This window comes from Trematomus bernacchii, unplaced genomic scaffold (genome assembly GCF_902827165.1).
Source record: "Trematomus bernacchii unplaced genomic scaffold, fTreBer1.1, whole genome shotgun sequence".
Taxonomy (NCBI): domain Eukaryota; kingdom Metazoa; phylum Chordata; class Actinopteri; order Perciformes; family Nototheniidae; genus Trematomus; species Trematomus bernacchii.
In genome coordinates, this window is record NW_022987817.1 from 311,370 (window position 1) to 326,119 (window position 14,750).

General features: G+C 44.5%; 1 protein-coding gene across 1 annotated transcript in view; it reads left to right on the forward strand.

Moving 5' to 3' along the window:
- Nucleotides 1-14,750, forward strand: part of LOC117498820 (discs large homolog 1-like protein) — a 100,432-nt gene that overhangs the window by 66,397 nt on the left and 19,285 nt on the right. The window contains 9 exon segments of the mRNA XM_034150965.1: nt 2,956-3,042; nt 5,201-5,254; nt 5,393-5,443; nt 8,737-8,861; nt 11,504-11,673; nt 12,280-12,416; nt 13,074-13,218; nt 13,566-13,626; nt 13,628-13,696. Coding sequence (XP_034006856.1) covers nt 2,956-3,042; nt 5,201-5,254; nt 5,393-5,443; nt 8,737-8,861; nt 11,504-11,673; nt 12,280-12,416; nt 13,074-13,218; nt 13,566-13,626; nt 13,628-13,696 — 899 coding nt within the window.

Below are 14,750 nucleotides of genomic sequence, written 5' to 3' on the forward strand. Positions count from 1 at the left end.
ATTTTTGGACGGACACTATAATTTACAGTTTTTTACTATGTAAAATCTGAATGTTCTTTAAAATAAAAAACATCTATATTGATTCTGACACTTCTACATCCAACTCACAGGTTTATCATTACTTTGAGAAAAAAGATTATTAATTTAACCCTTTTAGAAGGGAAGATATGGTCATTTGTTCTGGGAATGTCATTTTCGAGCCTGAGACCTGAAAAACAGGCTCAGGGCTTAAGAGGTTAAGTACTCAGATCTTGTACTTGAGTAAAAGAAGAAGTACTCAGATCTTATACTTTAGAAAAGTAGAAGTACTTCTTTCTCGCAGCAGTGTGTGTTGAAGTGAAGCTGCGTTGTGATTGGCTGACGGCGGCTGCAGAAGTAGGGCTGAGGATCGATGAGGTCGATTTGCGGCTAATTTTAGCTCCTGGTTTTGCTGCTGCTGCACAACCATCCAGACCATAATGAACACTTCCTGCCAGCATACTCAAGTACTGTGAGGAAGGGTTATTTAGAGTACTTTTTCATTTGGATTATTTCAAAACAAAAGCATGCGATTTGTTTTTAAAATATTGTTGTTCCTCTTCTTTATACACTTGATAATTCTTCAAGTGTATTACAATATACACCATTGTCTATTGGTATAAAGAAGATACACGTTTGTATATAAATACATATATATAGTACAGCATACAGTACAGCAGGAAGAGAGTCGGGTTAAAACTCTGATTGAAATGTCTGCTGCTTTTCAATAATCACAAAAAAAAAGGACATCCGCCCCCTGCTGACACTGTGCCCAGGGGCCGGGGATTTAACACACACACACACACACACACACACACACACACACACACACACACACACACACACACACAGGTCAAACAGCGGGCGTTAATCCTCTCGGAGCAGATGGACGACTTTTGTCACATCCTGACCGTCCAGAGAGCCGTGCAGTAAACTCTCTTTCTGAATCGATGGGAGATGTTTTTATATTTACTTTGTCCTCAAATGATCCCCGATGTTTCACAGAAGTGTGGGATTGTTTTCACGGTAGTAGTGTGTTTCAGACAACAGTGTATTAAGGCCATTGTAGGGGAAATTGTGGTAGTATTTCTGCCTCTTAGTATTAGTATTAAAACCTACAATGGCATCTTCATAGTTTCCTCTGCTCCACAGTTAAAGCCACATTTTGACATCTTGGTGCTTTTAACCCTATATTTGAATTGGATGAAGGGTGTTCCTAATGGGACGTCTGGACCTGACGATACCAGAGAAACAGCTGGGCTAACGTTAGCAGCTAGCTCGCAACCCCTCCATTCTCTATCAACCAAACTGGGTTGGAAAACAGATCATTTTAACGGCTTAATTTAGTTTTTTTACCCGCCGTGTAATTGATTTTGGAGACAGTAGACGTGTGTTGGTAACTCGGCTCGTGGTAAAAAAAACACCTGAACGCCTGGACCTGAAGATACCAGAGAACAAGCGGAGCTAACTACAACTACAATAATGAATAGACTGAATTAAAGAATACCTGTTTTTGTCACTTCTTCCTGCAGAAATGTCTCTAAAGTCTGTTTTCCAGCATCTGACTGTTGGAGCTGCTTTTTCTATGTTTTATATCATAGTGAATTTATTCTGTAATTTAAATGCATCACAAAGGACTCTGAGACACTCGGACGGACATTACATTACATTACATTACATTACATTACATTACGTTACATTACGTTACGTTACATTACATTACGTTACATTACATTACATTACATTACGTTACGTTACATTACGTTACATTACATTACATCACATCACATCACATTACGTTACGTTACGTTACGTTACATTACATTACGTTACGTTACATTACATTACATCACATCACATCACGTTACGTTACGTTACGTTACGTTACGTTACGTTACGTTACGTTACATTACATCACGTTACGTTACGTTACGTTACGTTACGTTACATTACATTACATTACATTACATTACATCACATTACATTACATTACATTACATCACATTACGTTACGTTACATCACATCACATTACGTTACGTTACATCACATTACATTACGTTACATTACATCACATTACATTACGTTACATTACATTACATCACATTACATTACATTACATTACATTACATTACATCACATTACATCACATCACATTACATTACATTACATTACATTACATCACATTACATTACGTTACATTACGTTAGACGCTTTTATCCAAAGCGACTTACATACTCAATCCTGTGGGCAATCCCCACAGGAGCAATTTGGGGTGAAGTGTCTCAGGGACACAACGACATGCTGACTGCAGTGGGGTTTGAACCTGTGACCCCCTGATCCCAACACTAGCCCACTGCGCCACACGCCTCCCACATTTGTCACTATGTACCGACTACGGTGCAAAAATAAGAATGAATAAAGATATCTAATAAATGTGGAATAATAATATATAAATAAAAAACGATGCAAATGGGAAAATATGAATGAATATAAAATACAAAATGAATACTACATTTAGAAAAATTAGATTTAATACAAAATATATAAATAACAATATAATAAATAGGAAAAAAAGAATATCAAAAGATACAAATAATTGTCGAATAGTAATATAAATAAATATAAATAAACATACATCGGGCAAATTAAAATGTTAAAAGTGAACAAACAATAAGAAAAAATCTAATTAATACAATTGAAAAAAACACTCAAAACATTAAAAAAAGGATATATAACTATAAATAAAAATATATATGGAAAGTAATTATAATCATAACAAATCTATGTACACACGTGACAAAGGGAGCATAATGGGATGTTAATTAAATGCATTTCGCAGCCATTCAACCTTTTTTTAAACACCTGTCCGTCACCTTCCTCCTCCTCTTCCTCTTCCTCCTGTCTAACCTCTGATCTTCAACCCTCACCCTGTTCAGCAGGCAGACGCCCCCCCGCCCTCCTCTCCCATAATCCCAGTGATCCCAGTCTCTCCAGCCGACTCCATCATCCCTCCGACGTCACAGGTTCCTTTTCTTTTAATTTGCTTTTTATTCACCTCCACTTTCTCTCCACCTCCATGCCTTCACCTCCACTTTCTCTCCACCTCCACCTCCATGCCTTCACCTCCACTTTCTCTCCACCTCCACCTCCATGCCTTCACCTCCACTTTCTCTCCACCTCCACCTCCATGCCTTCACCTCCACTTTCTCTCCACCTCCACCTCCATGCCTTCACCTCCACTTTCTCTCCACCTCCACCTCCATGCCTTCACCTCCACTTTCTCTCCACCTCCACCTCCATGCCTTCACCTCCACTTTCTCTCCACCTCCACCTCCATGCCTTCACCTCCACTTTCTCTCCACCTCCACCTCCATGCCTTCACCTCCACTTTCTCTCCACCTCCACCTCCATGCCTTCACCTCCACTTTCTCTCCACCTCCACCTCCATGCCTTCACCTCCACTTTCTCTCCCCCTCCACCTCCATGCCTTCACCTCCACTTTCTCTCCACCTCCACCTCCATGCCTTCACCTCCACTTTCTCTCCACCTCCACCTCCATGCCTTCACCTCCACTTTCTCTCCACCTCCACTTCCATGCCTTCACCTCCACTTTCTCTCCACCTCCACCTCCATGCCTTCACCTCCACTTTCTCTCCACCTCCACCTCCATGCCTTCACCTCCACTTTCTCTCCACCTCCACCTCCATGCCTTCACCTCCACTTTCTCTCCACCTCCACTTCCATGCCTTCCCCTCCACTTTCTCTCCACCTCCACCTCCATGCCTTCACCTCCACTTTCTCTCCACCTCCACCTCCATGCCTTCACCTCCTCGTCTTCATTTGTTTATTGGCTGCTGCTCCTCGTGCTGTTTATAAAAAGCTGCAGGGATGTCGTATTTCTGTGTTGGTCCCTGAAGGCAGCATCTCCCTGGACCAATGGGATTCCTCCGTGTGATTTGGGATTATTGCAGAAAAAATGATCTCAACGTTTATGAAATGTACACGTTTTAGTTCAGCAGGAGCATTTCCAAATATTAACACCACTTTATGATTTCTTACGTTACGTGAAGTCATGTGACCGTGCTGTAGTTCCTTTATAGCCCAATATTAGCCACCTTTAGCTTAGCGGTGGTGAAGTCATGTGACCGTGCTGTATTTCCTTTATAGCCCAACATTAGCCACCTTTAGCTTAGCGGTGGTGACGTGAAGTCATGTGACCGTGCTGTAGTTCCTTTATAGCCCAACATTAGCCTCCTTTAGCTTAGCGGTGGTGACGTGAAGTCATGTGATCGTGCTGTAGTTCCTTTATAGCCCAACATTAGCCTCCTTTAGCTTAGCGGTGGTGACGTGAAGTCATGTGATCGTGCTGTAGTTCCTTTATAGCCCAACATTAGCCACCTTTAGCTTAGCGGTGGTGACGTGAAGTCATTTGACCGTGCTGTAGTTCCTTTATAGCCCAACATTAGCTTCTTACTTCAGAAATCATAAAGTGGTGCTAATATGTGGAGAGGTTCTCCTGCTGAACTAAAACGTGTACATTTCATAAACGTTTGAGATTATTTTCTGCAATAATCCAAAATCACACGGAAGGATCCCATTGGTCCAGGGAGATGCTGCCTTCAGGGTCCACCACAGAAACAGGCCATCCTGCAGCTGTGTGTAGTCGCTCCTCGTCCAGCTGTGATGAAGTGATCAGATTAGAGATATGAGCAGTGGGAGAAACGCCACACTCCCCCTCCTCCCTCCACATGACTTTAAAAGCCCATCTGGCTCCTCCCGGGCAGAAAGCGAGCGACGCAGAGAGCATGAATGAAGCGAGGCGCAGATTATATTTTTAAAACCAGAAGAGGAAGAAGAAGAAGGAGAAGGTCGTCCTCGAGTGTCTGGATTTAGGCTTCATGCTAACGCAGTGCATCCTGTGCAGTGTGAAATGTGTACGTGTCGCTGTAATCTCAAATCCCCGGGTTATCCTCTGCTGTAGTGCGGCTGCAGTGTGTGTGTGTGTGTGTGTGTGTGTGTGTGTGTGTGTGTGTGTGTGTGTGTGTGTGTGTGTGTGTGTGTGTGTGTGTGTGTGTGTGTGTGTGTGTGTGTGTGTGTGTGTGTGTGTGTGTGTGTGTGTGTGTGTGTGTGTGTGTGTGTGTGTGTGTTCCTCTGACTCCCTGATGTATCCTCTCTCTTCAGGCCAACCCTCCCCCCGTGGTGGTCAACACAGAAAGCCTGGACACGCCTCCATATGTGAGTTCACCTGCAAAGGACATGTTTTATTCATTACTGTCTGTCTTTCATTTTAAAATATGCAGTTTAGTGATGTGTAGATAATGTATAACATAAATTAAAATAACGTGGTAATCAGTGTTTTGTTAATGTGTGCAGGTGAACGGGACGGAGGCTGACTATGAGTACGAGGAGATCACGCTGGAGAGGGTGAGATTTATTTTTTGTTGAATCACAGCTGTGTTTTAACTTCAGTTGAACTCCTGTTTCAAACCTCCAAACTTTATTTTAAATATTCAAATGTGTCAGAAATCTGCAAAGGCTATTCAAGAAAGTAATACAAATAACTCCATAATGAACCCCAAATAACATTAGGCGCTTTCACACCGGAGTACTTTTCCCAGGAATAGTTCCGATAGTTCTTGGGATTTTGCGTTCACACCAAAAAAATCTGGAACTAGAATTGAGTTCATGAGAACCTTTGACCCCCTGTTCAGTCCCTGCTGGAGAGGTGGTACTTTCCTGGGGAGGAAAAGGTTCCAATTTCTGATTGGCTGGGCGGATTACAAACCACGCCCCGTAAAACTCTGAAAAGTTTTTGTGAAGCCGCCATTTTATTTGCTCGCATTAGCATTATTAGCGTTAGCATTAGCCCAGCGTACAAACTGGGAGTCCCAGCAGCTTCGACTGAAGCCAGTCCCTAACTCCGGGGACTTCCGGCCGGGGACTTCGGGTGGCAGTATACGCCGTGAAGTGGTTTGCGGCCTGCCAGTAAACCCAAAGCAGAAGAAGAAGAAGTGACATCAGCGGCTCCCTCAGGGACTTATTCCGGTGTGAACGTGATTTACTAGAAAGCTCCAGGAAATAAAAGTTCCAGGGAAAAATACTTGGTGTGAAAGCGCCTTATGATTCAAATTATATTTACAAGAGAAAATATCAGATTTTCGATGAGATTAAAAAGTCATACTTTGCCAGAAAAAACCCTTGCATTTCCGAGACTATTAACGCGGATATTCTCTAAAGTCGTAAATGTAGAAAATATACTGATGTTTTTTCTCCTAAATTAGTTTGTTTTTCTTCAGAAAGTCTGAATTATTTTCCTTTAATTGTTTGATTTTTATTCATTTTGTATTTACTTGTGAGTTGTTGCTTGTAAATGTAGGAAAAGAGATCCTTTTGAATCCTGAATTACTTTTTCCTCATAAAGCATAGACAATTAAACAATGCTTGTGTGTGTCTGCACATCATTTATTTATCATTCAGATGTGTGTTAACCCCCGGCCTGAGGGGAAATCTTTACATATACCGTTTTTGAGGAACAGAAATATTGTTTTCTGGCATCACTTTAACAAGTTACGGGGAAATCTGCATTTTGGTTTGAGGGCGCACGCAGAAGATATATATGTTTATTTCTTCTTGTCTGTATTCAGCTGTGTTTCTTGGAGTGTATGTTATTACCCGAGCAGCGTGAATAAGAGTCTCCTCGGCCAGCTGAGTCTCTTCTTCAGGCCTCCGGCTCCAACGTTTCTTAAACCGGATTTTAGAAACTGGAGAGGAATCAAATCAGATTTTCATTCACATTTTTACTTGAAGATGAACTATGATATGCCTTGCTTTAAATAATAAATCTGGTCCACAAATATATCAATACATTTAGAGTTTGCTGTTTTAAGATCTGATGTTTCCTCTCTGCTTCCTCTCTGCTTCCTCTCTGCTTCCTCTCTGTTTCCTCTCTGTTTCCTCTCTGCTTCCTCTCTGCTTCCTCTCTGTTTCCTCTCTGTTTCCTCTCTGTTTCCTCTCTGCTTCCTCTCTGTTTCCTCTCTGTTTCCTCTCTGCTTCCTCTCTGTTTCCTCTCTGTTTCCTCTCTGCTTCCTCTCTGTTTCCTCTCTGTTTCCTCTCTGCTTCCTCTCTGCTTCCTCTCTGTTTCCTCTCTGTTTCCTCTCTGTTTCCTCTCTGCTTCCTCTCTGCTTCCTCTCTGTTTCCTCTCTGTTTCCTCTCTGTTTCCCTCTCTGTTTCCTCTCTGCTTCCTCTCTGCTTCCTCTCTGTTTCCTCTCTGCCTCCTCTCTGTTTCCTCTCTGCTTCCTCTCTGTTTCCTCTCTGTTTCCTCTCTGCTTCCTCTCTGCTTCCTCTCTGTTTCCTCTCTGCTTCCTCTCTGCTTCCTCTCTGCTTCCTCTCGCTTCCTCTCTGTTCCTCTCTGTTTCCTCTCTGTTTTCCTCTCCTGCTTCCTCTCTGTTTCCTCTCTGTTTCCTCTCTGCTTCCTCTCTGTTTCCCTCTCTGTTTCCTCTCTGTTTTCCTCTCTGCTTCCTCTCTGTTTCCTCTCTGCTTCCTCTCTGTTTCCTCTCTGCTTCTCTCTCTGTTCTCTCTGTTTCCCTCTCTGCTTCCTCTCTGCTTCCTCTCTGTTTCCTCTCTGTTTCCTCTCTGCTTCCTCTCTGTTTCCTCTCTGCTTCCTCTCTGCTTCCTCTCTGTTTCCTCTCTGTTTCCTCTCTGCTTCCTCTCTGTTTCCTCTCTGTTTCCTCTCTGTTTCCTCTCTGCTTCCTCTCTGCTTCCCTCTCTGTTTCCTCTCTGTTTCCTCTCTGCTTCCTCTCTGTTTCCTCTCTGCTTCCTCTCTGCTTCCTCTCTGTTTCCTCCTCTGCTTCCTCTCTGCTTCCTCTCTGTTTCCTCTCTGTTCCTCTCTGTTTCCTCTCTGTTTCCTCTCTGCTTCCTCTCTGTTTCCTCTCTGTTTCCTCTCTGCTTCCTCTCTGTTTCCTCTCTGCTTCCTCTCTCTGCCTTCTGCTTCCTCTCTGTTTCCTTCCTCTCTGTTTCCTCTCTGCTTCCTCTCTGCTTCCTCTCTGTTTCCTCTCTGTTTCCTCTCTGCTTCCTCTCTGCTTCCTCTCTGCTTCCTCTCTGCTTCCTCTCTGTTTCCTCTCTGTTTCCTCTCTGCTTCCTCTCTGTTTCCTCTCTGTTTCCTCTCTGTTTCCTCTCTGTTTCCTCTCTGCTTCCTCTCTGTTTCCTCTCTGCTTCCTCTCTGCTTCCTCTCTGCTTCCTCTCTGTTTCCTCTCTGTTTCCTCTCTGCTTCCTCTCTGCTTCCTCTCTGCTTCCTCTCTGTTTCCTCTCTGTTTCCTCTCTGTTTCCTCTCTGCTTCCTCTCTGCTTCCTCTCTGCTTCCTCTCTGTTTCCTCTCTGTTTCCTCTCTGCTTCCTCTCTGTTTCCTCTCTGCTTCCTCTCTGTTTCCTCTCTGCTTCCTCTCTGCTTCCTCTCTGTTTCCTCTCTGTTTCCTCTCTGCTTCCTCTCTGCTTCCTCTCTGCTTCCTCTCTGCTTCCTCTCTGTTTCCTCTCTGCTTCCTCTCTGTTTCCTCTCTGCTTCCTCTCTGCTTCCTCTCTGTTTCCTCTCTGTTTCCTCTCTGTTTCCTCTCTGCTTTCCTCTCTGCTTCCTCTCTGTTTCCTCTCTGCTTCCTCTCTGTTTCCTCTCTGTTTCCTCTCTGTTTCCTCTCTGCTTCCTCTCTGCTTCCTCTCTGTTTCCTCTCAGGGGAACTCAGGTCTGGGCTTCAGTATCGCCGGCGGCGTCGATAACCCTCACATCGGAGAGGACCCGAGCATCTTCATCACCAAGGTGATCCCCGGGGGGGCGGCCGCACAGGACGGGAGGCTCAGGTGAGACACACACACACACACACACACACACACACACACACACACACACACACACACACACACACACACACACAGAAAGAAAGGCTTGAATCCCAAAGTTCCACAAATAGTGACATCACCATGGAACACTCGCGCTCCTATTGGCTAGCGCTCCAACACATTGTACGTGACATCACTAAGCGGTTGACCAATCACAACAGAGCCGGCCAGCTAACCAATCAGAGCAGACTGGGCTCTGGTTTCACACAGAGGGTGAAAAGAGGTGCTGCAGCACAGGCAGTATGAGAGAGATAAAGAGCTTTCTGAACATTAAAGCGTGAGCAGAAACCAGCGATGCTTTTACTCGAGGCGCTTTTTGTAGTACACCTAGTATGGTGTCCATTACCCAGAATCCCCTGCAGTGTCCTGCTGTCTTTCACTGCTTCATCCATAATGCAGACACCTGAGCCAGGTGATGAAGAGGAGCAGCCTCAGGTTTCCTCCATCAGAGGAACCTGACCTCGCTCTCCTAAATGAACCACTTTTATCAAAAATATTCAGGTTATTTTCTCCTGAATGAGTTAGTGGTCTCCTGAATGAGGTCTCCTGAATGAGGTCTCCTGAATGAGGTCTCCTGAATGAGTTAGTGGTCTCCTGAATGAGTTAGTGGTCTCCTGAATGAGTTAGTGGTCTCCTGAATGAGTTAGTAGTCTCCTGAATGAGTTAGTGGTCTCCTGAATGAGTTAGTGGTCTCCTGAATGAGTTAGTGGTCTCCTGAATGAGTTAGTGGTCTCCTGAATGAGTTAGTAGTCTCCTGAATGAGTTAGTGGTCTCCTGAATGAGTTAGTAGTCTCCTGAATGAGTTAGTGGTCTCCTGAATGAGTTAGTGGTCTCCTGAATGAGTTAGTAGTCTCCTGAATGAGTTAGTGGTCTCCTGAATGAGTTAGTGGTCTCCTGAATGAGTTAGTGGTCTCCTGAATGAGTTAGTGGTCTCCTGAATGAGTTAGTGGTCTCCTGAATGAGTTAGTGGTCTCCTGAATGAGTTAGTGGTCTCCTGAATGAGTTAGTAGTCTCCTGAATGAGTTAGTGGTCTCCTGAATGAGTTAGTGGTCTCCTGAATGAGTTAGTGGTCTCCTGAATGAGGTCTCCTGAATGAGTTAGTAGTCTCCTGAATGAGGTCTCCTGAATGAGGTCTCCTGAATGAGTTAGTGGTCTCCTGAATGAGGTCTCCTGAATGAGGTCTCCTGAATGAGTTAGTGGTCTCCTGAATGAGTTAGTGGTCTCCTGAATGAGTTAGTAGTCTCCTGAATGAGTTAGTGGTCTCCTGAATGAGTTAGTGGTCTCCTGAATGAGTTAGTGGTCTCCTGAATGAGGTCTCCTGAATGAGGTCTCCTGAATGAGTTAGTGGTCTCCTGAATGAGGTCTCCTGAATGAGGTCTCCTGAATGAGTTAGTGGTCTCCTGAATGAGGTCTCCTGAATGAGGTCTCCTGAATGAGTTAGTGGTCTCCTGAATGAGTTAGTGGTCTCCTGAATGAGTTAGTGGTCTCCTGAATGAGTTAGTGGTCTCCTGAATGAGTTAGTGGTCTCCTGAATGAGGTAGTGGTCTCCTGAATGAGTTAGTGGTCTCCTGAATGAGTTAGTAGTCTCCTGAATGAGTTAGTAGTCTCCTGAATGAGTTAGTGGTCTCCTGAATGAGTTAGTGGTCTCCTGAATGAGTTAGTGGTCTCCTGAATGAGTTAGTGGTCTCCTGAATGAGTTAGTGGTCTCCTGAATGAGGTAGTGGTCTCCTGAATGAGTTAGTGGTCTCCTGAATGAGGTCTCCTGAATGAGTTAGTGGTCTCCTGAATGAGTTAGTGGTCTCCTGAATGAGTTAGTGGTCTCCTGAATGAGTTAGTGGTCTCCTGAATGAGTTAGTGGTCTCCTGAATGAGGTCTCCTGAATGAGTTAGTAGTCTCCTGAATGAGTTAGTAGTCTCCTGAATGAGTTAGTGGTCTCCTGAATGAGTTAGTAGTCTCCTGAATGAGTTAGTGGTCTCCTGAATGAGGTCTCCTGAATGAGTTAGTGGTCTCCTGAATGAGTTAGTGGTCTCCTGAATGAGTTAGTGGTCTCCTGAATGAGTTAGTGGTCTCCTGAATGAGTTAGTGGTCTCCTGAATGAGTTAGTAGTCTCCTGAATGAGTTAGTAGTCTCCTGAATGAGGTCTCCTGAATGAGTTAGTGGTCTCCTGAATGAGGTCTCCTGAATGAGTTAGTGGTCTCCTGAATGAGGTCTCCTGAATGAGTTAGTAGTCTCCTGAATGAGGTAGTGGTCTCCTGAATGAGGTCTCCTGAATGAGTTAGTGGTCTCCTGAATGAGTTAGTGGTCTCCTGAATGAGTTAGTGGTCTCCTGAATGAGTTAGTAGTCTCCTGAATGAGTTAGTGGTCTCCTGAATGAGGTCTCCTGAATGAGTTAGTGGTCTCCTGAATGAGTTAGTGGTCTCCTGAATGAGGTAGTGGTCTCCTGAATGAGTTAGTAGTCTCCTGAATGAGTTAGTGGTCTCCTGAATGAGTTAGTGGTCTCCTGAATGAGGTTGTGGTCTCCTGAATGAGTTAGTGGTCTCCTGAATGAGGTAGTGGTCTCCTGAATGAGGTAGTGGTCTCTCCTAACTGACTGCTTGTCTCAGGGTGAACGATGTGATCCTGCGGGTGAACGAGGCGGACGTGCGGGACGTGACCCACAGTCGAGCCGTGGAGGCGCTGAAGGAGGCCGGCTCGCTCGTCAGGCTCTACGTCCGCCGGAGGAAACCCGTCTCTGAGAAAGTGATGGAGCTCAAACTGGTGAAAGGACCCAAAGGTGAGGAGGGGGTTCATATCTTACCTCAGCACGTAATACTACAGTGTAGAAGTACTCTGTTACTGGTCAGAGCCCTGCACTGATTGGCTGCTAGTCGGAGTTATATATGATGGAGTGCAGCTGGTAAAGGTGGAGATCACTTTTTATTATCTTTCATTCCTTTATTTATATTTTGCATTGGTTTATTTATATTGTGTTCAAAATGTACAACGTTGCAAAAAAAGGAAATACTCAAATAAAAGGGCAGTACTTTACCTACTATTACTTGACATACTAGTACTTAACTAACTAGTACTTTACAAACTATTACTTGACATACTAGTACTTAACTAACTAGTACTTTACAAACTATTACTTGACATACTAGTACTTTACCTACCAGTACTTTACCGTCCAGTACTTTACCTACCAGTACTACCAGTACTTCAATCATGTCCTAGATGCAGTACTTGTACTTGTAACAGTATTGTGTGAATCCTGATAATCCCTCAGTAACTCAAGTTAAGGGATTTTCTTAATGTGTTTTAAACTCTTGGTAGAACTCCGCTCTGAACCTGCCTGGAGAGTGACGGTTGTGTCCCCCCCCCTCCCCCCTCCCCCCCTCAGGTCTGGGCTTCAGCATCGCGGGCGGCCTGGGGAACCAGCACATCCCGGGAGATAACAGCATCTACGTTACCAAGGTGATCGAGGGAGGAGCCGCCCACAAAGATGGCCGCCTGCAGATCGGAGACAAGCTGCTGGCCGTAAGATGTGCACTCTCTCATATGCTCACAGTGCACGTGTGCACTCTCTCATATGATCACAGTGCACGTGTGCACTCTCTCATATGATCACAGTGCACGTGTGCACACGGAGAACACAATCACACTACATTGATTCTGTGTGCTTTGCACTGTTTTTAAATAATTAAATAAATTAGAATGAAATATATTCGGACATTAAAATGCATTTAAAATAATTTGGGGATTTTGTTGATGGGAGAAATGTTGGTCTTTTTATTTAGTATTATTTAAAACGTGTGTGTGTGTCTCCCTCTCTCTCTCTGTGTGTGTGTCTCTCTCTGTGTGTGTGTGTCTCCCTCTCTCTCTCTGTGTGTGTGTGTCTCTCTCTGTGTGTGTGGTGTCTCCCTCTCTCTCTCTGTGTGTCTCTCTCTGTGTGTGTGTGTGTGTCTCTCTCTGTGTGTGTGTGTCTCTCTCTGTGTGTGTGGTGTCTCCCTCTCTCTCTCTGTGTGTCTCTCTCTGTGTGTGTGTGTGTGTGTCTCTCTCTGTGTGTGTGTGTCTCTCTCTGTGTGTGTGTGTGTGTGTCTCTCTCTGTGTGTGTGTGTGTGTGTGTGTCTCTCTCTGTGTGTGTGTGTGTCTCTCTCTGTGTGTGTGTGTCTCTCTCTGTGTGTGTGTGTGCAGGTCAACAGTGCGTGCCTGGAGGAGGTGAGCCACGAACACGCCGTCACTGCCTTGAAAAACACTCCCGACGTGGTCTACTTGAAAGTGGCAAAACCCAACAGTGTCTTCATGAACGACAGCTTCGCCCCCCCCGACCTCACCAACTGTGAGTCAAACGCACATTTAATGATATCAGAGAGGTGCAGGAATGAGTCCTAAACCCTGCCATGAGTCAGCGTTTCATCACTTCCTGTCCCCTGGTCTGGAGGTCAATGGTTCATTTCTGTATTTACACACATTTAAAATATATTTCTTACTTATAATTTACAGATTTTGTTTTTTTCAGATTTTTGTAATATATTATTTTTCATTTTCAGATAATCAGGATATTTCTTGGTTTCGTGTTTTTGGTTGTTAGCTTGAAATAAGATCAGGGCAGGTGTTCAGAGAGAGAGAGAGATTTTTTTTAAATAGTATTTAGATGCTGCTATAACTTGTGTGTGTGTGTTTCAGCGTACTCCCAGATCATGGAGAACCATATCAGCCCCCCCACCTTCCTGGGTCAGCCCCTGCCCCCCCCCGGCCTCCTCGGGAGGTTACTCCCCGACGCCCAAGAGCATGCTGGGAGACGACGACGTCACCCGGTGAGCAGAAACACTCTGCACTCAAACAGCTGATCAAGTATTATTATGACATAAAGACAGAGTGGTGCTGCAGGTTTGTTTAGTCATTCAGTCGAGAGATTTAGTTTTTTAGAACTAATGAATAAAGTAAATCAATAAATGCAGGACTTTTACTGAACAATAACAACATAGCAGGTCAGCCAATCACGAGCTTCAGATCATTCAGTATTTGGTTCCTTAGAAAAAAGAAAAAAAAGCCTAATTGATAGGTCAGATGATTGACAGCTGTGAGGTCACATGACGTCAGATGATTGACAGCTGTGAGGTCACATGACGTCAGATGATTGACAGCTGTGAGGCCACATGACGTCAGATGATTGACAGCTGTGAGGTCACATGACGTCAGATGATTGACAGCTGTGAGGTCAGATGATGTCAGATGATTGACAGCTGTGAGGTCACATGACGTCAGATGATTGACAGCTGTGAGGTCACATGACGTCATATGATTGACAGCTGTGAGGTCAGATGATGTCAGATGATTGACAGCTGTGAGGTCACATGACGTCATATGATTGACAGCTGTGAGGTCACATGACGTCAGATGATTGACAGCTGTGAGGTCACATGACGTCAGAAGATTGACAGCTGTGAGGTCAGGTGATTGACAGCTGTGAGGTCAGGTGATTGACAGCTGTGAGGTCAGGTGATTGACAGCTGTGAGGTCACATGACGTCAGATGATTGACAGCTGTGAGGTCAGATGATTGACAGCTGTGACGTCAGATGATTAACAGTCACATGACTTCAGATGATTGACAGTCACATGACTTCAGATGATTGACAGCAGTGAGGTCAGATGATTGACAGCAGTGAGGTCAGATGATTGACAGCTGTGACGTCAGATGATTAACAGTCACATGACTTCAGATGATTGACAGTCACATGACTTCAGATGATTGACAGCAGTGAGGTCAGATGATTGACAGCAGTGAGGTCAGGTGATTGACAGCAGTGAGGTCAGATGATTGACAGCAGTGAGGTCAGATGATTGACAGCAGTGAGGTCAGGTGATT